At 36.6% G+C, this 23,088-nt stretch overlaps 1 protein-coding gene across 7 annotated transcripts in view; it reads left to right on the top strand.

Moving 5' to 3' along the window:
• Positions 1 to 21,959, top strand: part of CLEC16A (C-type lectin domain containing 16A) — a 91,033-nt gene extending 69,074 nt beyond the window's left edge. Inside the window, exons 22-25 of one of the 7 annotated variants that reach the window (XR_012777662.1) lie at positions 7,121 to 7,267; positions 13,227 to 13,346; positions 17,884 to 18,573; positions 19,064 to 21,959. Coding sequence is in view for 5 of the 7 variants with exons in the window: in XM_075515516.1 (XP_075371631.1) it covers positions 7,121 to 7,267; positions 13,227 to 13,346; positions 17,884 to 18,242 (626 nt within the window). In the remaining 2 variants the exon portion in view is untranslated. Of the gene's footprint in view, positions 1 to 7,120; positions 7,268 to 8,016; positions 8,548 to 13,222; positions 13,347 to 17,883 lie in introns of those variants that run through there. The other 6 variants (XR_012777663.1, XM_075515518.1, XM_075515516.1 and 3 more) reach the window with 6 other exon arrangements.
• The last annotated feature ends 1,129 nt before the right edge of the window (positions 21,960 to 23,088 follow it).

Raw genomic sequence — 23,088 nt, 5'->3', positions numbered from 1 at the left:
AGCCATCTTAATTTTAAAATATCTGAAGGAAAAAATGGTATTTATAGCTTTAAATGAAAAAGAAAATGTAGGCGAGAATTCTGTATAAAGTTTGCATCACTTCTTGGGAATAGGAAAACTTTAAACAAAGCCCGAGAATTGTTTAAGCAGTGTTTGAGATTGTTCAGATTTATGCAAAGAAAATTTATTTTAGTTTTGTCAAATATTATTCACTCTAAAAGCATATTATACACTGTAAAAAAAAATGATGTGCACGTCACCACAGGTGGGCATAAAATCGTAGAATTTTTTTTTTAAATGAATAGTATGAATGCATTCTTGAAATGTATATAACCTTTTGTAATTTGCCTTCTCCATCCACAGTAAAAAAACCAAATCTTTTTGATCAGAGTACTAATGAGGCGCTTGACATTCACAGCTGATGAGCATCTGCACTTGTTACTGATCTTATGAGGTTAGATTGCTCAGCACATTCGAATGTCATATACAAGTTATTTTGGAACTGTACTGTGGGACTCTGATCAACACTTTCATGTTCATTGTCAACCACAGCTACCGTAGGAATATCGGATTGGGAGATAGTTTGCTTAAGTAGTGCTAAGTTACTTCCAGTGTGAGGTGGTTGAAGTGTCCCATGCTCCATAATTCTAGGATACAGTTGCTTTTATAGCCTATCAGTATATTTAAAGTATTTTTTAATTTGTTTGCAAGAATGCAAGAATAATGGAGGACAACTGCTAACTCAGTTTATCATCTCAGCTTGTTTTTTCCAGTTAATATTCTTTGAACCATTCCAAGTTTGATATTTAATTATGGCTGCTGCTTTTAAAGACACAACTCTGCTGCCTTTTTTTATACCTATTTATATTTCCTGGTCATCAGAATTGTGGGGTATGAACTAGATACTAATCTTCCTGTCATCAGCAGAATGATGTAGAACTAAATCATTTCTGTCCAGAGGTATACAAGCAGAAGTGCCTAATTAAAGTAGTTTGACAGCGCTAAGATTACAGAAGATACAACTAACTTGATTTATGTAATATGAATTACTGCTTGTGTGCAAGAAATGAAAGATGCCATTGAAACAGAGTTAAATATGCAGGACTGCTAAGGTTGATTTTTTTTTTTTTAAATAAGAAACAGGTTTGCAACCAATCTTTGACTGTTACTATTTGGGGAGTTTACTCTTTACAATGATTATTTTCAGTAAAAAAACAGCACTTCAAAATAGCACATTCTGAGACTGAGAATTCTCAAGTCTTGTGTTTTAATGCTGACATATGCTTTAGCTCTCTCCATGCCCGCTGAACTACAGTAACTATTCTAATTTCTTTCAACTTGTAGAAGGGAATTCTCTGGTTGATGGAAGAAATTGTGGCATACTTTAATATTAGAGTTCCTTTGTGCATTAAAGGACAGTCAAAATAAATGCTGTCTCAACAAAGTATCACTCTTAATGATGATATGCTAGCAAGGCATAAAGAGTATCAGCCATGGCAAAGAATTAGGTCCCCTGATCACTGGACTTGAAACTAGTCTGTTCAGTATACTAAATTGGAGCAGTCTGGAGCAGAAGTCTTATGAGGAGCGGCTGAGGGAGCTGGGACTGTTTAGCCTGGAGAAAAGGAGGCTGAGGGGAGACCTCATCGCTCTCTACAACTACCTGAAAGGAGGGTGTAGAGAGGTGGGGGTCGGTCTCTTCTCCCAGGTAACAAGTGATAGGACAAGAGGAAATGGCCTCAAGTTGCGCCAGGGGAGGTTTAGACTGGATATTAGGAAATTTTTCTTCACCGAGAGGGTTATCAAGCATTGGAACAGACTGCCCAGGGAAGTGGTTGAGTCGCCATCCCTGGAGGTATTTAAAGGACGTTTGGATGAGGTACTTAGAGACATGGTGTAGTGATGGTTTTTGGCAGTGTTAGGTTTATGGTTGGACTCGATGATCTTAAAGGTCTTTTCCAACCTATATGATTCTGTGATTCTGTAAATTGATGAGAAGAACTGTGAATAAAGCTACAGTCATCATATATTGGCATTGCATGGCAAATGTGGAGACTAAAAATGTCAGTTAATCCATTTTTTAATGCTGGATGAAGTTGCAACAGAGCTCCAAGTGACCGATTTGTTTTGTACATGGTTTTTCGTGGCAGCAAAAACATTTTTTGCATTAAAACAGTTATTCTTCAGTTTTATGAGGTTGTAATGGAGTTTCTTAAATGTAAATAATCGCTACAAGTTGAAATTTTTAAAAAGTGCATCAGGTTTTCTAAACCAGAATAGCACTTTGCAAAGATGCAAAATAACTAGTGAAAGAAATACTTTTCAGGCATGTAAGGGGATTTGACTAGGAACCAACATGTGGAAAGACATGAGAATTTTTTATGAGATATAAACTATACTTAGAACAGAATAGAAAGAAATTGGAATACAAAAAAAAGACATTGGGGTAATGAAGATACGGTTTACAATGAGAAAACAGTTTCTGCTTTCTTGGCCAAGGTTTTATTTCTACTTCTCGGGCTTTTTTGTTGCTGTTTTTTGGGTTGGGGTTTTTTTTTTTTTTTATTTTGGGGGGGGGCTGTTGGTTTTTGGGTTTTTTGTGGGTGGTTTGTTTTGGGTTTTTTTTTGTCTTGCTTGTCCTGTTCTCTGCCACCACTACCCCTTCCCCTTCTCCTCACCTTCAAATTCTGTTCTTAGGAGATCTTAAAGTTCAGGCTGTCTCTCGCATGAAATCATTTATAAGACAGTAAGAAGGTTTTCTCCAATTTAGGAGAAAGATTTGCATTAATTGCTTAAGAAAAAATTCCTTTAAAGAAAAGCTAAGAAGTTATTTCAGGTTTTGGCATGAAATTTTGCTGCTGTTATGTAAAACATGGCAAAAGGATAACTGTTGATACATATTTTATGAAAGAAACACAGCCTTATGAAACATTGTGATTATGGATATAAGATCTTCTCCAAGGAACTGGGAAGGTACATCTTTACAGTAATACCTTACTGAGTCTTAAATAGAAAGTTATGCTGAAGCAGAATCATGACTACTGGAAAGGAAATATTTGTGTTTGTAACCTCTATCACAACTTGAGAGTCATAAAGTAGTAGCAAAGGCACCTCTAGAACTTTTTCAGTGTTATTTTACTTTCCATAGCCATGATTAATTCTGCTCACCTTTTCTTTGCAGATATTTCCTGGTTAGAATAGTTGTTCTTGGTCAGTATTTTCACAGTTACAGTATTTTGAATTATTTAGACTTAACCTTTCCCTCCTTTCTAAATTACCTTGCTGTAGCACACTTAAAATCCTTCCTCTGCAGTTATATTGGGAGAGAAGATACGTTAAGATCGTTTGCAAGCAAATGCTTCAGTGTAAGGACATGAATCCATGAGTGCTGTTCTGCAGAACATTTAGGCAGGCAGTCTTGCTGAATCAGGTCAGCTTTTCCTGAGATAGTCACAGTAGACCTTGTTTACTTTTTCTACTATTTTGGTGAGGATGGAATATTTCTCCTCCCTTGAAGTGCAAACCTTTTGTGGATATAGAATGCCTTGGATAGGTACAACTTTTTCCAGCACCGTAAGGGAAACAAAAGATATTGATGTAAGCACTTCTATACCAATGGCTTTAGCAACTGTTCCAAAAACAAGTTTCATTCACTTTAAGAGCTGGCTTTGCCTCACTTCTGTGGTCACAAGTCCATTGATTATTCCTTGTTTCCCATCCTAACTGGTATTTCAAAATATGAAGTATGTATGAGAAACCTAATGCATATTTGCTATATTAAAAACTATATGTATCAGTGGCCCTGAGTGCTGTAGAAGTCTTTCACGTTTGAGGTAGTTTAGTTTGTGGTTAACTTTTTGCAGACTATCAGGCGTCACTGTGTGTAACCTCAGTTTAACTTATCTAAGTGATTGTAGAAGATCAATCAGTTTGGTTTCTGAAAACAATACATGGATTTATTTACATTCATGGAATAATTAGCTGCTTACCAAACTCTTTTGTTTTTAACTAAAATAGATGTCTCCTGCCATGGTGGTTATTTAATTCTTTCAAGTGGTGTTCATCTTTGACATAATTAATTGTAACTTAAAACAAGAGAAAAGCTTGGTAAAAGTGGCATTCACCCATCTAAAACTATGATGCAAGTAGTACAGCAATTCAGATAGCATTGTGTTTCTGCAAGTGGTTTTGAGTCTAGTTCTTGAGTATAAGCATGGGAGGTAGAGGGTAAGACGTGGGACTGCAGATTAAGTTGGACTATTAACAGGACTGATGTTTGTTAGCTTTTTTCTGTGTCTTCTTTCTTCATCCATTCTGTTTTTTTCCTTGTAACACAACCTGTCAGTATGTGTTGCTGCTAACAGCGTTCTCCTGACTTGTCATGTCTGTGTTTTAAAGCTTTCATATGCTTCTTGTAACAAGCCCATTTAAATTGAGTTTTGACTGCCTGGCTGCCTGCCGTGTGGCACCAGCAAATTCCCCATATAGGAGATTCTCTGTAATGAGTGAATCATCCATCCGGTGCCATGGGAGATTCCCCATATAAAAGAATAAAGAATTGTGTGGTGCATTTGTTTTCTCTCATACCTGATTGTCAGATACTTTCCTTTTCAGTGTTCACTATGCAGTGAAGGCAACAAGTAGTATATTGTTAGGTGTTTCATACTGCACATCATGGCTACTTTCAATAATTCAGGGGACTGACAATAAAAAGTAAACTTTTGCATTAACACTTTCCCATGGGAGAGTGAGGAGGGCTGCAGAAGCAGCTGAGCTGTGTACATCACCTGACGTAGAGCCCGTATTGAAGATACTTCTTTCGCAGTAAGGAGTCCTCCAAGTTCTGAAAAGCTGCTTGCTATCAAAACCTGAAGAGATGACTAAAAGCTTCCAAGTACTATGAGGAAAATCAGAGCAAAATCAGAACAAAGGGGGAAAACAACTGCTCATTGAAAGATACAGTGAAAGGCAACTTACTGGTTTAATCTCATGGGAGATATCCTGACTTGTTCAAACAGTCTAATCGCAAGTGAGTTAGCAGGTCATCCCAAGGCAGGGGTCTTCAACATATGGGGATCAACAGAGTGTGTGAAAGTAATTTCTGAAGTTTTTCAGAACTGGAGTATTTTCACTGCAAGTCTTGGTATTCCACACTATGGGTTTTGTGCAAAAGCAAACTTGTTATCAAGCCTGTCACTGAACAACTTTTTTCTGATAATCTGTCAGAGGGTTGGTGCAAGAGTGAAGTGCTCTGACTTTCTTGATCCGAAGTCTGCTGAAAGCCAGAGCGTGCTTACTTGCTTTTGTCCCAGTAATGATAATCTCATTTTGTTGTTAAATGAAAATATAAGCTTTAAGAAAGCCTTAACAATTGCTGGAAAACACAAGATGTTGTAAACAACAAACAAAAATGTATCTGTTGGATATAATAGAACATGACTACATAAGAAAAAGAAAAAAAACTTTGTTAAAGTAACATGCTTTTGAAACACCAAGTGGTTTTTTTGGTTTTGTTTCTTTTGCTCCATATTCCAGCTTCTCTTCTCAAATACAAGGCACATTCTTACAAGACTGATGTTGTAAAGTGTTCTAACTCTTCCAAAGATACTCTTGTATTTCTGTCTATGTTGAGGTATCAATATAGACAAGGTCAAGTGTATGCCTTTGGCATTTATAATCTGTGAATGTCTGAAATTTAGTGTTAAATTTAATTTGAAATTGTCACAAGTGAATCGTGTCAACCAGACACTTTGCCATAAGGCAATATAAAAAAATAAGGGTGTTCATAAATACAAGCTAGTTATGTCAAATAAGTTTTTAATGTAGTATCTGTTTTGTACAAAGTTGCCGTTCTCACCCATAAAAGAAAAATTTACTAATTGTTTACTTGTATGAAATGTTCAACATGTGTTTGCAGTGCTGCTGGACTTACTGAAGACACCTTCGTGGGCGCTTATTTTAGTAGGATATGACTGAATGGCAACATAACACATTCACCAGTAACCTAAAGGATAAATTTTAGTTGTCTTTTGGCTCATAGCATACTTCTGCACAAAATATTTTGCACAACATAAATGGAGTAACTATTGTTTACTTTCTGATTCAGTGTAGTCTTATGCAATGAATGTATGATGTAGATGTCGTGTATTCATGGCTTCTCATCTTGACTAAATCAGTGAAATTAAATATTGCGAAATACCCTGTTATCAGGCTATTCAGTTCTGAGATGTTGGGTTTGAGAAACCAGGGATTTGAATTCCTTCCTTGCACTTCTTTCCCAAATTGCGTACTTCCAATGGATTTCCCTGTGCTGCAGGTCCTCCATACTTTCTGAAATTGCATCTTGAAAGAGAAAGTGCATGAGTCCTTGTATGTGAGGAGGCAAGGAACTAAAATGAAGATTTTTTTTTTTTTTTTTTTTTTTTGAAGGCATGTCAAAGACTGAAGCAGGGGGTTGCAGAGGAAGGAGAAAGAAATGAATGCAAGATTATGTTAGGAAAGAAGAGGATGCTACAATGTAAAGAATTTGAGGAAATACTAGACTGAAAGCCAGAAGAAGACTTACTTTAAAAGTGCTGTCAGACACTGTATAGACCTTTCCAGTCTTCAGACTGGAAAAAGTTTGACTTGTGAGAAGGTGGATGAAATCCAGTACCAGCATTAATTTGATTGATTAAAATTTTCTGAAGTTGTTATCTCTGCAATAAAAAAATGTAGTGCAGGCCTTCTATCTGATAGGGGGTTTTTGTTCACTTTTGACTTATATTTTCCTTATCACATTAAGGTCTGTGACCCATGAATTTATTGACTATATCAAAAACTAAAGAGTTTTGACATGTTTTGACTGTTTGTGCAAGCTCTAAGTTTTAAACTGTTTTGAATCCCTTAACTTCTACTTTCTTGTTCACTGATCAGCTTTTGTAGCATGTTTTCAGTAAGATGCATTCAGATTTTCAGCCTTCCGAGATGACGGTGGGAGAGGGTGCATCCTCTGGGTCACTACATGAAATTAGCACCACTTTGATGCAATATTTGCTCTTGCCTTTTCTCAATTTGTTCATATAGGTTAACTCTTTCAAGCTGATTATTAACTCAGAAACTTCATTGTCCTGTTTTGCAGGCTTTGCTGTAGCCCAGTGTATAAATCAGCACAATCCATCACCGCTCTCATCACCATCACCTTCCAGTGGTAGTGGGAGTACGGGGCGCTGTGATTCAGTGACTGCAAGCTCAACATCCACTCCTTCTGCTGCACAGAGCCCATCAGGTACTAAATCACGATTTTCAGCCGAGGCACTAAGGGATGTAGAGTAGTTTATTGTAAAATTAAGTTACTATGTTATTGGATTAAAAACAGTAGAGCTTTACATTTTTAGATCACTCGATCATTCAACTAAACAAGTTAAAGTAAATTGTGGTGCAAATTTTAACGATCTCTTTAGCTTTCTTGAACTCTAATAAATATTTCGCATCTTTCAGCAGTGATTTTAAGTACTGGTGAAATAATGTCCTGCTTGTCTGACTTGTCTCCTAGCACATACAATTTAAAATGTTGTTGTTTTGTCTGTGGGTTTTGGGGTTTTTTTGTTGTGGGTTTTTTTTTTTTTTAACTGAAGTATTGCTTTGCATAAATTTGTAATGTAAACTGTTAGCCTTTCACTGTAGTGGATAAGTTGATCTCTCCATGAAGCATCTTTTCTGAACTGGGTGACGTTTGCTTTTGTATGTTTATCTGATACTCATGTTAATTTGTAACAATGGGCCAAATATGAAATATTTGAAAATAATTATCTAGGATGCTAATATTGTAAAGCTTTTGCAATAACACTCTTCTGGCTGAATACCACCACATTTGAGGAGGCTGTTTCATTGGTGCAGAAGAAGCTGCCATTTAAATAGACTAACAGTATAACTTTCACATATATGTGTGTGTTGGTCAGTATATTTAGTGGGTATGCTTATACTGGGACTTCTTGCTGTATTAGAATGCCTTCATTCCTCCTTTTTTTTGTGTAGTATTTGTAGAGAATCTTGTAACGGTGTTTATTCTGAGTGCAAATTATGTGAGGTAAAGCTTCAAGCTGGAGACTGAACAAGAAGTAAAACCTGAAGGGTGCGTACTGAAATGCTTTCATCCTAGAACTGATCTACTCTACCTCATTTTGGTTATAAAAAAATAGAGGTAACTTGATTCTCAAGACCTTTTCAAACAGCTCCCTCATTTTAACAGTCACTTCCAATATTGATCGCTCCTTGAAATGGTTGTTCTGGTTGCGCCTTCTAAGACATACCATTTTGCCTTTATTTAGAAGCCTCAGGTAGATCTAAACTTGTTGCAGTCCTACAAGAAATGATGCAATCCTTGTTAGGCATTTAGTGTTTTGTAGGTTTCACTGAACAGTGTCAGGAGATCAAGGTAGATTATATGTCCAAAGTGACTATCCCTGCAAGAAATATTGCTGGCAAGGGTAAGCAAAGGCTGCTTATGAAACTTATGAACGATATGTAAAGCATTTTAGCACCCAGACTCTAGATTAAAAAACATCTGTTACTGTGAGAGACTAACATATAGTCAAAATATTCCTGCAATATGTGTAACTCTAGAATAAAATTTGGAATATTTCTCTATATGCAATCTAGAATATGCAATATTCAAAACTTTGAAAGGACCACATTTTATTTACTCTTTTGGTAAGTGATTGCTGTTATCCAGTCTCTTGATGGCCTAGATAATATGTGGTGATTACACAGAGAAGTGGTGTCATTTGTCAAAAGTCTCAGTATGGATTGGCACTACAAGAAAACATGTGTTTCACTGCATGTTTCTCCTTAGCAGTGTAAAAGGGCTCATCTACAATGTCCTTTGCTGTATTTGAATCCTCTGTGATCAGGAAGTGAAATGCAACTACAAGTTCTTGGCAATAGTGGTTAAGAGAAAACTGTGGTAAAGGAAATGAAAATAAAAAGTCTAAATTATTTTTGTTGCTGTAAGCAACATGCTAGTTCATAGAAATATCAAGCAAGATTATACTACATGTTTCAAACTGAGGTCTTTCAAGTGCATATAATCTGACTTCTATGAAAAAACTGAGTAGATCCAGAGCACATAATTCCTTGTCTAGCATAAAAAGATAGTGCCTTATTGAAGAATAATCATAGGCTGTAGTTAACAAAATTAAAATCTACTTACAACTAACAAAACTAAAATCTACAAAATTAAAACATACTTAGTATGTTGGCATTTGTATAACATAAAATTCTGTTTATTTTTCCTGCAATTTAAAAAGCCTGATGACAGGAGGCTGCTCATTGGTTAAAAAAAAAGAAAAGAAAAGAAAAAACCAGAAACCACCAAAACAACCCCAAACGAACTCCCCCCCCAAAAAAAACCCCCCAAAACAACCCACAACAAACAAAACACAAAAACAAATGAAAAAACAGAGGAAAGGTTTTCTTAAATGCCTGGTTTCAGTCTGCATTTTACCAGTTAGGTTGCATGAACTGTCCACACTTAGTATGACCTTCATTGTGGCTTAATCCTAAAGTTTGTTCAAAATGCCACGTGTCATGCAGGAAAACAGTCTTTGGGTGGGTTTTGGTTTTTTGCACAGGATCTAGGTGCACTGATGTAGATGCTTTAGCAAATCTAGTTGTGAAGATACAATTCTGTGCCCTACCACTATGAGCTAGTAACCTTCAGCAAAGTCAGTGTAAATGAACCTGAGAATCAGTGTCAGCTACTTCAGTCCCAAGTCAACAGCTTGCATTAACCTGCTGCAGAGATGACTTTTGAACTGAACTCCTGGATTTTGTTCTGCTAACTCTACTTGGAGAGCAGTAGTAAGGAGGAAGACAGTGACTGTATGTGCATGAGCAGGTAATTTGGTGCAATAGGACAATGAACAGTTGGTACTGAGGTGCATGTGTCTAATCTGCATGTGGCGTAGGGATTTTGCTGTGGACCATATTTAGTCTGACCTTTAGGACCAAGCATCACTGCTATGTATGTGATTGTCTGAAGGACCAGTTATTAGTTCAGACATATGTTGCTATAAATATTTGACATGTATTTGGTGCATAGTTGCAGTATATCTTAGAGTTTGGTTTCCTTGTGAAAGAATCTCATTAATGCACAGAAACTGTTCCTAAAATCAGACTAAAGCAGTAAGTGTGTATAATTCTTCAAAGCTGCTCTATTGGTCTGAACCAAACTGCTAATGTAGTTGCAGCCAATAATGAAGTAGTAATGTTTTAAATAATTATAGCTAAGTGGCTGACGATGCCTCAAGGTCCTTAGTATAGACTAGAGAGGATTCTGAAATCCCTGGAGCTGGGTCTTTGGAGGGTGGAGGTGTGGGGAGGGTTTTCTCCAACCCAGGGAGCTGCTTTGACACTTTTTGCCAATCTTCAGTGTCAGATCAATGCTGTTGTCTATTCCTGGGAACAATGTTTCTGTATTAACTGATTTGACCAGTTCATGAATGTTCTCCCTTTTATAGTGTTTATATGTAATTGTGATCTATACTGGAAACTGTTGCCAGGAGCATGACCATGAAAGAGACTGTTTGGTATGTCCAGATAGCTGTTCCATAGGCTTCTGCATGAACGGAAGTACACTGCTGAAATAAGTGATAGTGTCTTGACCACTGTCTGTGTTATATCAAGTCTTACTGGCCACTCAGCTGAGTTACAGAAACAGTTGTTGGTATTTACCCACTTCAGTGTAACACAATGTGATTTTCCCTTAACCTGTTGAGAACAATTGAAACTAAACTGCCTTACTCTGCTGTGAAGAGGAGGCTTGCATGATGTGAAGTGGCTCCTTCAAGGAGGAAGTAACAAGGAGCTGATGAACAGCAAGCAGTTACCAAGATCTATTTTATGCCCCAAGGTAGCACTTGAATGTTGCCACCATCTGTCACATTTGAATCTCCCTTCTCATTTCCCATTCCATCTTAAACACACTCAGACAAGCACACATACATGTCCTCTGTCCCTCCCTCCTTCCCTGCTCCCCTGTTTGTTCTGGCAACTACTCAGGTTGTTGGCAATGAAGAACATGCTAGGTTGCTCAGGAACTTCAGTCAAGAAGGCCAGACAAGATAAAGGGGAGGTGTGTATGTGGACTTCAAGGAAACTACCTCAACTACCTTCCTTAAGAGCAACATCTTAAACAACAACAGCTGTTTCTACTGTAAACTTGTGACTGTAGTGTCCTAAGCTACTGTCTATTGACAGATTTAAACTGTTCAGATTATGATATAGTTGAGATGGTACTTGTAATCTTCACAGAGTTGTTTCAGGAAATAAGATTTGGAAAACACACACTGACTTTTACATAAAATAGTGATAGATGAGAACAAAATAAAGACAAATTGCATAAATGTTAGTTGAGAGAAAACAATGTTGCAAGATAGAGTATATATTAACAGTTAAACAGTAAAAGAGCTTTCAAAAATGTATCACAGAAAAAAAAATTAATTTGGTGTTTTTTAAAAATACTTTACTTGCTATCACTCCTACCTGTATCAGTCACACAGTATCTTAATGTGAGGAGGGAGGCTAACTGAACTTACATAAAATCATATGAGTGCTTTGCATGTTTCAGTCATTGTAAGAGAACAATAGTTGCATACGCTGCTTTGTCATGAGTAAAATAAACTCTTATGATTCCTGAGTTTATCAGCTATCCTACCTAATAGTTGTCACAATACTTCATGGCACAGATATTTTAAAGCCTAGCAGCTCCCCCATTTGCAGTACTTGGGAATTAAGCTTAGCCCTTTACAAGGTCTCCCTTCCTTAAAACTGAAAAAGCAGAAGTCATCCCTATAAGAAAGCAGAATCCCTAGCAAGACAGAAAAAGCAGTTACCAGGTTCTGCAAATGCTGCTATCAGGTTGGTTTTTTTCTTTGTATTTACATGATTTTTTTTTTTTTAAATTAACATGTCTGTTTGAAGTGTTGCTGTGCATAAGATAAAAATGTTCTCTTGCTAGGCACATTTTAATCATCAAGCTTCTGAGCTGAGAATACAGTCTCTTCTTGGCTACACTTGCTGGAACCATGCACTTCTTTAAAGTGCTTATTTTTATATATGCCAAGGATTAAGATAAAGAAGCTCTCTTACTGTAAGTTAGCAGTCTTCCAGAATTAGGTATGTGTAATGCCATCTACGCTGTATTTTATCACTTTGTAAGTTGTCTTAAGCTTCAAAATGCAGTTGGCTTCAATACTTAAGAAAATGTTTACATTGGAGCAAAGGATATCGAGGACTTCAGAAGGCATTGATCTTCTATTCCACTTATGCTGTATTTCACACTTCTGGCAGATGTTGATGGTAAAAGGTCTAAAATCAGTACAAAGAGCTGTCTCCCTTGTGGCAGAGAATATATTGGATTCCAGTCTGTAAAATAAAATCTATATATTCCAAGGAGAGGATGATTAATCAAGCATGGAGAGTCTGTAAGAGCAGTGCCTGCCATCTTACTAAAACCATCCCTGTCTCTTCCCTCTATAATCGGTGATGTAAATATGGTTTGATCTCTTCTGCTCTATGATGCTAGTAATTTTCTAATGAGGTGAAGTACTTTTGTTTCTAGAAAGTTTCTTTTCTAGAAACTTTCTATGCACTAAGCATCATCATCTGAACTGCTGCTATCTTTTAAAACACTCTGGCTTTATTATAAACCAAATCTAATACTTCAGTTTCATGTCATAGAATAGTAGGGCTGAATGGTCTGAAGTATTGTCACCTGCACGGTAGTGTACCTCTTACAGTTTATGGCCAGTGGAAATCAGAATAATTCTATGTCACCAGAATTTGTGATAAATAGCTTCTCTCAAGATTTCTAAAGCATGTGAGTAGCTTGTAATGCAAATAAATGCCTGCCAGTCCCTCCTCAGTGTAAGTACTGTTGGTATTGCCAGACACAGCCCAAACTGTATTATGAACATTTCCAGGTAGGTAAGCAAAAAATTAAATTCAGTTAAACTCACTTATTTCTAAAGAGTGAATACTTCCAGCTTCAGAAGTATTTCTCAAACTTATAAGACTCTTGGTGTGGTGTCAGATTGTATTCAAGATACCAGCAGTTACGGATGTGTCCTTGTCACTTATTCTTGTTGCTACTCTAACATTTATCCTTTGTCTTCATTCCAGTTTCCCTTCCTTGTTTCATTGTTAAAGCCTTCGTATGATATATCGCTGTGTTTTCCTCTAGTAAGGTCTGGCAGGAAAGGACGTCGGCGGGTGTTTAGTCTGTCGGAGGCTGACAGTCACGGTGGACACTGGGTTTAGGTCTTCAAGCAGCAGCTGCAACAGAAACTCGCGCAATATCAATTCAGGCAGGTTCCTCCATAAGCTTTCAAAAGCCCGTAACAGTTAATAGAACATACTTGGTTTCCATGCTGACAGCAATGAGAGTGAGGTAGGAAACTGAAGAAAGCATCATAAATATTTGTCTCTACTGTTTTTTTGGGGAGAACTGTAAAGCAATAACTAGCTGTTTCTGAAAGCCTTATCTGCAGTTTCTCCCATGTTTCTTGGCTCTCTTGCCAAAGATGGAAATTCTGCTATCAAGCCTCCAGCTTCAAAGCAGCTATGTCTTCATTTGCACAGGGGCAGCCATGGCTGTAGTGGAATTTAGTAAGCACAGGTTCCTGAATGGACAGTAATGCAGGTACTTGGCTAGCAGCAAGAAATCTATTTATAACTTGGGTAAAATGGACAAGCATTCAGCATAAGGCTGTCCTTGGACTGTGATGGCATGAGCTTAATATTTCTATGGTCATCAAACTCAGGCAGGTGTCTTTATGGACTGTTTAATTGCCTGAGGAGGGGAGCACGTGCAAAAAAGATGGAAATACGCTTCAGACTACCTTCTTATTTTTATAACCTGTTTTAACTTGTATCTAATTAATTTCCTTTTTTTTACTATCATGGCATGAAGGTATTTTACTCTGTTAATATTATATAAACAACCTTTTTCATCTTTATAGATTTACTTTGCATCTTTTCACTTAATGTCCTGTTATTTATATTTTTGTTATCCTTTCATAGTATGTTGCTGTACAGCTTAGGACACTTCTCTGTAGATGATATTCATTCTTTCCTTTTCCTGTTCTTTTCTGCCTTCTTTCACTAATAATCATCGTTAACATAAGTTAATATAACAGAAGTTGAGTGATTTGGTTTGGATTTTTTTGCTGTAATGATAAACTCGGTAGCATTATAGAAGTGCTGAAAAACATTTAAGGTTGAAGCCACTGCAACCAGAGAGAGCTAATACCCAAAAACGTGCAAAATGACACCCTGTTTTCAAACCTTGTTTGGTACTTAAATTTGGGGGTATGTGGGGGGTGTTTGTTAGAACTAAATGTTAACATCACAACTGTTTTAAGAAACTGACTTCACTCTCCCTGGTTTTGTTGCAGATCTGGCTTATATTTTTTGCCAGAACACTCTTGCTTAAATACATGGGGGTTGGGGAGAGGTGAATAGAAATGCTGTTTTCCCATATGAGATATTAACTTTTTGATATTTAAGAGTAGAGCATATCTTAGTGACTGGTGATTTTATTCAGGTAAAAATGACAATTATTTTTGCTCTTTCTATCCACTGGAACCAAGCATTAGGAGTTTGGGGTTTTTTGAAAGCCAATTAGTATTTTTATGTGCAATATAGACAGAAGTTCCAGATAATGGGTAGAGAACTTAATCTCTAAACATACTGGGTGCCTTGAAACTCTTTTGAATTAAGAGCTTGGTACCTTTCCGGATTTGAGAGACAGACATTCTTGTAATAATCCCCTCCAGAGCTTTTTTTTCAGCTAGGGTGCATCTTTTTGCCAATTGTTTGTTCCAGTTTCAGAGACTTTAAGAATTCAGATCATACATAAATATATATTTATCTACTTGGATCCTTCTCTGAATTGAGTATGACTTCAAAAGGCTTTGAAATTTTGAGCCTCAAAGATTTTCTCATTAGTAATTATTGTCCTGAAGCCATGTATTCAATTAATTGGGAGGTGTTATATGTGAAAACTTTTTACACCAAGAGGGTGGTCTGATTTTTCATTGTAATGCCTCTTATATACCAAATTTTCATTCCAAGATGCTGGATCTCTGTATCCTGTTTTCTATTGAGTTTCATTCATCTGTAGTCTAGGATTGCTTTCCTCTATCCTTGTGTCCAAAAGATATGGGAGATGATCATGCTTAAAAACTTACCTAGCACAAGCTTATAGTTGCAGTTTCAAGCTAAATATACACCTCAAGTAGCCTATGGATTGGAGAGCTTGGTCAGAGAGATGCAAGTACCGCTCTCACAGCCATAGTTTATAGCTGTGACTGAAGAGTAAGATTTTTTTTTAGTGAAGTATTAGTCCAGAAGGGATAATATATTGCAAAATTGCAGTGAGAGCTGTTGACCTTTTCTAGACAATGCTAAAAATTCTCCCTCTCTCACCCCTTTGTGTACTGGTATTTGCTTTCTGCCCCTGCAGGGACTAGTGGCGGTTTGCGAATACCTAGTCATTTTGGCAGTAATGCCATGTTGGGTTACAGAAATCTGTCACTGCTACCCTTAAATACAGTAACAGAGTAACAGAAGTGAAGCTCTGACAGTGACTAATGAAGTACTGAAAGCAGAGGACAGAGACTTACTTCTATCAATAGTAAATAAAAGCGGGAGGGAAACATAGAAGAGCTCTGATTTTTGTATTCTCTGTAAATACTGCAGCTAAAATACTGGACAGAATATGTTCTGCTTACAATTTTTTATATTTTTATCTTTTTTCTGAATTTTTTCAGACTTTTTGGATAGAAAATTTGGACTTCCTGACTTCAGATACTTTTTTTTTTTTTTTTAATGGAGACTTTTTTTCAAATACTTTCTTTTTCTTTGTGGCATTAAGAAGGGAGTCACTTTAGCATTGATTTAGATCCTACGTGGAAGGCTTTAGGGACAGTACAGCATAACAAAAGAATATGTATGTCTGTCATGATTTCAGTAAATGAAAGTATTGAGAAAATATATTAATATTTTGTTGGGAGAGGGGGAGGAATGATTTAAGAAATGAACTGCAGAATCAGAAGTGAAATAGCAGAACTGCAATTCCTGAGCAGAATGCCATTGATTGATAATACTTTATTTACTAGAATGTCTCAGGTTCCTGAATCCTGAATTTTGGTGAATATTCATACTATAATTAAGATAAAAAATAATCTTGGCAAAGAATGTTTGATATTCTTTTAAGATTTTATAAATTCAGAAAGTAAAATCACCGCAAAGAGACTCACTGTTTTGTGCTTACTTAAGTGTTAGTATTTATCTTGGAATTCAGAGAAATGAGGCTTTATTTCAATGTTTTTAGCAGTTCATTTTCCATGCAAGTCTTGCATCACTTCCTCTGTTATCAATCGCTACATTCTCACTAAAGCTTCTTGACAGCTAAAAAGAAGAATCTGCAGAGTTACTTTGAACCTGTCCTTATTTTTCAAACATAACCAGTGATGTGCCTTTTATTTAAAAGGAGACTTTTTTACAATATATAAATTTTGGTTTTTTAAAGCGAGAAGCTTTAGCCACCGATTCAGCAAAAAGTAAAAGTGAGTGGTTTTCTGAAGTGAGAATAGGTTTGGGGTTATCTTACCAGAAAAGTAAAAAACCCAATAATCTTACTGTTATCCCACTGATACCTTACTGATATCCATTCCATTCTCAGCTTTGGTTTTTTTTTTTTTTTTTTTTTGCCTTATGTTCATGCTTTCCTTCTTTTACAGGATCAATTGGAATCATATTGAAACTGAAATATTTTTAAGGTCACTGTGTATTAAAAACAGAACCTAATTCTTAGCTTCTGTATTCACTACATTGCCTTGTAGACTTTTCTGCAGATGCCTGTACACTTGAACACATGCTGTTTCTTACAAGAGCTCTAAAAATGGTCTGTCTTGAAGCTGGATACCTGTTACTTTAATGGCATCTATTACTCTAGTCTGAAAAGAAAAACCCTGACTTTTCTGGGCATACTTGCTCATATAAGGCTGTATCGCCTCATCCCCTCCCTTCACTATCCGTCTGAGCCAAATGAGCAGTTTACTTGATAGTTAGCTAGGATTTTAAGGGGGAAAAGGACAGTACAAATAGCTGTTAATGGTGGGGTTTGGTTTTTTTTTTTTCATTGTGTGGGAAGGTGTAGTAGCATATCAGTTTTCTGTGGTATGTAATGCTTATTCCCAATTTTATCTGTGGTGTATGCTCCATGCTTAGGAGCACAAAAAAATCATATAACACAAGCCTGTATAAAAACAGGCTATTTTGCAGCACCTTTCAGTTACAGTAAGCACAGTATTCTCATTCCTGTTCCGCTTTCTGTTCTTGAGGTGTCACTTAAATGTGAATCTGGAGAATGAAATGAGAGAATGACTTCCCAATTTTTTAAGAAACAAGCCACCTCTTTGGGAAAACTAGTTATACAGGGGGTTGGGGTTTTTTTTATTTTTTATTTCTAAAGAGCTTCGTGGTATGGGGTGGCTATTCATTTTAGTTTATACTAAATACTGGACAGGCTTTCTCATTCTTCCCCTCAATTTCCTCTCTCTAGGAATATTTCTGATATTGCTGCATATTCTAATACTAAATGTGTAAAATTTTCTGGTTCCTAATTTGAAGAGATTCCTGCTGGCATTTTATGTTATGCCTTCATAATATTTTGTTTTATTTCTAATTACTAAAAAGTGAATGTGTAAGCATACTGCTTCACAGAACTTCATTTTCCACCCTATTATTCTTAAATATTCATAAATAATAGTATACTGATAGGCTTAATGTACATACTAAGTTGAATATTGATTGTTTCTTGGTGTTTTCTTTTATTAGATGATGCTTCAGCTCCAGAGCAGCCTCAGATGACCGTCTCTGGTCAGATGATCATTTCTGGTCAGACGATGTTGACTGATGAAACTCTTTCAGCTGTCTCAAAGTCTAGCAAGAATGCTGTAAAAAACAGTGACATAGAAACAGCAAACCTGTCTCCTAGCCTGATTCCTGCACAGCAGCCCACAATATCATTAATAACAGATGACAATACAGATGCACTAAGTGTAGAGTCGCTTACACTGGTGCCACCAGTTGATCCACACAGCATTCGAACATTCAGCTACATTCCTCAGTCCTCTTTGCAACCTGAAGTTGAAGTTTGCAAGGTAAAAGAGGTAGAGGAAGAATGTTCTGACTAAAGCCAACCTGCAGACTGTGATAAACAGTGAAGCAAATGCAACCAAATTCTTCGTTGTTTTTTCTTTGGGAGTGCAGATACTTCTTGAAGCCTGAGAGGCCATCTGGTCTGCAAGAAGAGGCCCACTGATGAAAGAGAATGTGGGCAGCTTTTAGTAAACTTCAGATGCTCAGCACATTTAAACTGGAGAAGACAAAAAAACCCCAGCTTTTGAATCTGGACTGGTTGTTTCCTACCAATTTCTGTTATACAAGAACATGAAAGTATTTCAGAGCACCTACTTTCTTTCTATTATACAGTGCCAGCTGCAGGAACTAAGTTAATTGTAAAAGGTCTACAGTATTAAGGCAAAGTGAAGAAATTTTTGGATACCTGGCTTCAGGATATTGTATCATTACTTCTCTGGAGATGTACTATTGCCCAGAAAAAAATTATATATTGTAGTACAGAGATAACATTTCCATTTGAGACATGGTGTGTTTTTCAGTTTGTTTTGTTTTGTTTTTTTAAATCCTGATCTCATTCATCTTTTGGAGGTCTGCATGATACCAGCAGGCTTGGCCACTTTCAGTGTTGTCTTCATAGGACTCCAGACTTCAATATTGTATTTTCCATGTGTAATATTTATTTCAGGGTTTGATTTAAAACAAGATATATATCAAACAATTTTTTAAAAGGTAAAAGCTTGAAATTTAATGACAAATGCTTATTCAAATTAACATAAGGGATTTTTGAGACTACTTTAGTCTTTGCTTAACCAGCTACAGAGGAATGTGAAATATTTTAAGAGATTGCTATAGCTTGTTTATTTGCTTCTGACAGTCAGATTGCTACACCTCTGAGGAATGATGATACCCTTTCTACTGAAGGACAACTTCTAGAAGCAGACGGAAGCAGTTTTACTCTAAAGAGGTTTTTTAAATTTTTCATCTTCATGTACGAAGAAGGTCACCACATCTAACTGATAATTCCTTTGCAAGCCTGAAACTCAAAAGGAAAGGTATTGTGTATTTTTTTTCCAATCTGGGACAGTATCACAGTGAAACAACATTGCTACATAAAAGTGATTCTGAGTTTATGCTTGCCTTGCTTTGCTTCCTAGATCCTGATACCAAGTTGACAAAGTAGTGAAAAGTGTTGATTAAAGTTTGGAATGTTTTTTGGTGATTTGATACGTAATTTAACACAAATGGAATTTAAGATTTCTCATCAATTTCCATGTGTGTTAATTTAAATTAATTTTAAAATGAGCAGATTGTCATTATTGGTCTGCTTATAACATTGAGTGCTTTCTGGCTCTCAAAGATTGAAGACTGCTATTTTACTTTACTTGGTATTGTGATTTCAGTCATCAGTGCAATCTGTTTCCTCATTCTGTCCCTACTAACATTAATTTCATATCGAGTAGGTGAATCTGAAAAGCGTTTACCCACTTCCCAGTCTCTTATTGTACCTATTCCTGGCTGTCAGATGGAATACTTGAAGCAATTTTAAATGTTATATTTATATATGAGATTGACTAGTCCACAAGTATAACTTTGCTTGCTTTTTCCATCTTTTCCTTCAAGTAATAACTATCTTTGTAAAACATGTATACAAGGTGTCTGCTATTGAATGCCAGCAATTTTTTTTCTTCCCTTATTGGCTTTTGCATGGAGTTTTGTTGATTTCTAGTTTTCTGTGACTTCTACTTTGTCTCAAATTGAATTAACCAATATTCTGACCATTCCAGAGTGGCCCAAACTCTAAATGAATTCTGAGAGTTAGGTGTCCTCAGCACTGCTATGGATATGGGATGAGAATTTGGCATTGCTGGAGTAAGAGCCTACCTTTTTTTGTTGTTGTTGTTATATGCTCAGGGTGAGTTTACACTGGAGTCACTGTTGCAGCTAATGTACACGTACCTGAACAAGTCTAGACATCAGTAGCAATTTGGGCACAAGGACCACATAAATTTTTATTAGCTGGACTGATTGCAGTCTAGACTTCCTCTAGTATGTTGCAGCATTACACTGTAGCCCCAGTAATATTCTGAAGATCATTATAAAAAATGATGCCTTACTTAATTTGAAAGCATTTTATGTTAGTTGTTAACCTTAAGTCTTGACCTAGATTACACAAAATACCACTGTGCAGGCTGAGTTCCCTTAAATAGAATTAATCTTAGAGAGGAAAACCTTGATCTTTATTTATCTAATTTCAAATTCAGTTCTAGCAAGATTAGGACCATGCACAAGGAGTCTTTTTAATGGGTATGCATAATCTCACCCTTGAGCCATACTGCACAAGAAATGGAACAAAGGGAAAGAAAGCTGACTTTGTGCTTTTCATTGCCCTTGAGGGGCTTTTAACTCTCGTGACCAGTTGTCTACTGAGAGCTTCACAGGAAGTGACTGAGATAGATACTATTACTAGGAAAATAGAAGACTAGGTCTATGGTCTTGTCCGCTGCTGGCAGAGCCTTGCTGTTCCAGGGGTGATAAGGTGGGATATCATTTAGCAGTTCTATCAAAAGCTCTCTGCAAAGATGGAATTACACTAGGAAAGCTCTGACTGCACCAGCTCTACCAATGTTGCATTGTTTTATAAATGCTACAACTGGTACAGACCAACATAAATCTCTGAATGGTTATGCCACCGAAGCAATTGATTTTTGACTTGTTTGCTCCTAATATTAAGGCATATCTGTATAAATTTGACTGTGCTTCATGCTGCATTAGGAGACTTCAGAATGTAAAAGCTCTGGAGATGCTGAAATAATCTGTCACTGGCAATCTTTTATCTCTGCAAGTATGGTGTTACTCATCTACAATTCCTTGAAGAGTATCGTATCTATCTCTCCCTTATCAGAAAAACTCAAGGGCTGTTTCCTTATCCCCCTTTCAGTGTAAAAAGGAAACTCAACCAAGAAAGCAGTAGCACATCAGCCACAAATGTATTTTTTTTCTAAACAAAAGTTGATTTGAGTCAGTGTAACATCATTCTCTTTAACCAAATCCAAATACCAAGTTGTGAATGAGAGCAGCAGCTAAACAACTGACCATTCAAAAGGCTTACTATATCAGTGTAATATCTCAGAGGGAGGTAGAATTACTCTAAAATAAATACAGCAATATTCCAGAGCAAAATGCCAAAATTTTGGAGAGATGGTAAATTCTCAGTGTTTGTTTGTAGAGGCTATGCCTATCTTCAGCCATGTTCTGTTAACATAAAACAGTTCTATTATTCTCTTCCTTTGGAGAAGAAAAGCCAAAGAAGCCAAGGCATACTGAATGTTACTTTGCTATTTTATGGTCTGTGTGTCTCATTTTATCAGATTTTACCAACATACTACTTGTTTAACAGAACTATGTGTTGCCTTCATTGTTAGGTCTCACTGCCTCTTGCTGGTCCCCTTTGCTTTTCTGTCATCCAGTGTACAACAATGAACAAGACTCGAGCTTTTCATTTGTGAAGAGAGTAATAGCAGCATACACTTGGTAATTTGGTAAAGAAGGGGAGGGAGGAAACATTAGTGCCCAATTCTAATGTCTGCTTCACTATGGAAGTAATGCTTGCAGTGTAAAACTTGTGTGCAAAAACTGTTTTGCAGAAATTCTTTGATCTAGAAAGAAACCAAAGGTTAAGCTTCCTGCACTTCATTTTACAAGCTGTGTGGATTCAACCAATTCATCAGAAATGTGGTCACATATATTAATACTAAAAGCTGTATTTTGTGTGTGAAATAATGAATTATATACAATATAAGGACTGAGCTCATTTGTATTCTCCACTGCTAATTCATGATAAACTAAAATTCAGACTTCTCTTCCTTAAATTAAGCTGAGTTTAAAAAAAAAAGACATAAAATGACATCTGTTAAAGAAGCTCCTCAACATTCTTCGCTTTACAGCACAGTTGGACTTGGTGAGGAAAAATTGGGAATATCTTCCAGAATTCATTTATTCTTTTGCAATATTTTCGCTAAAGGACAGGTATGTGACATTTAAAAACTCTTCTTCCATATCTAGAATTTAAGACTCAAATCTAGATCAGTATTTAGGGTTTGAGTCAATGTCCAGTGATTCATATGAACCCTCTGCCCAATAGAGACAGAATACAGGGGGAAATCATAGAATCATAGAATGGTTTGGGTTGGAAGGGACCTTAAAGATCATCTAGTTCCAACCCCCCTGCCATGGCCAGGGACACCTTCCACTAGACCAGGTTGCTCAAAACCCCATCCAACCTGGCCTTGAACACTTCCAGGGATGGGGCATCCACAGCTTCTCTGGGCAACCTGTTCCAGTGCCTCGCCACCCTCATAATGTTCCTTTGTGGATTTGAAGTATTCTTGTGTGTAGTATTTTAAAACTGATGGTTAAAATAGTTTGTTTATAGCAAAATCAGCAATATTTAGGATTGAAATTACTGTGATTTTTTTTTTCTAATTAAGCAGTAAGGCATGAGTGACTGTAATTTCCACACTTACTGCAAGTGGCCTAGGATAATTACTTTAAGCAATCTAGGAATTCAATAATTGCCCTGCAATTGAGTGTCATCTTACTAGTAGTAAATTAAACTTAAAACTGTATGCTTGAAGACATAGGTAAGCTATCAGACAAGCAGGTCAAACTGTATGTATAAGTATGAAGCCACATCATAAAAGTCTACATTTTAATCACATGGTGCTATCAAGTGCTTGAGTGTAATCAGTCACTCTTTGCTGCACACGTTATAGGTAAATAACTACAGAACAGCCTAATGAATAGTTTCACTAACCTGCATGTAGTACTCTTCAAAAAAAAACGAACCCACCATGCTAAACATTCTGATGTTGTCTTCACTAACCAGCTGAAGTGAAATGG

The sequence above is a fragment of the Mycteria americana genome, chromosome 12, assembly GCF_035582795.1.
Source record: "Mycteria americana isolate JAX WOST 10 ecotype Jacksonville Zoo and Gardens chromosome 12, USCA_MyAme_1.0, whole genome shotgun sequence".
Classification (NCBI taxonomy): Eukaryota; Metazoa; Chordata; class Aves; order Ciconiiformes; family Ciconiidae; genus Mycteria; species Mycteria americana.
This window is presented reverse-complemented; position numbering and strand designations above follow the sequence as displayed.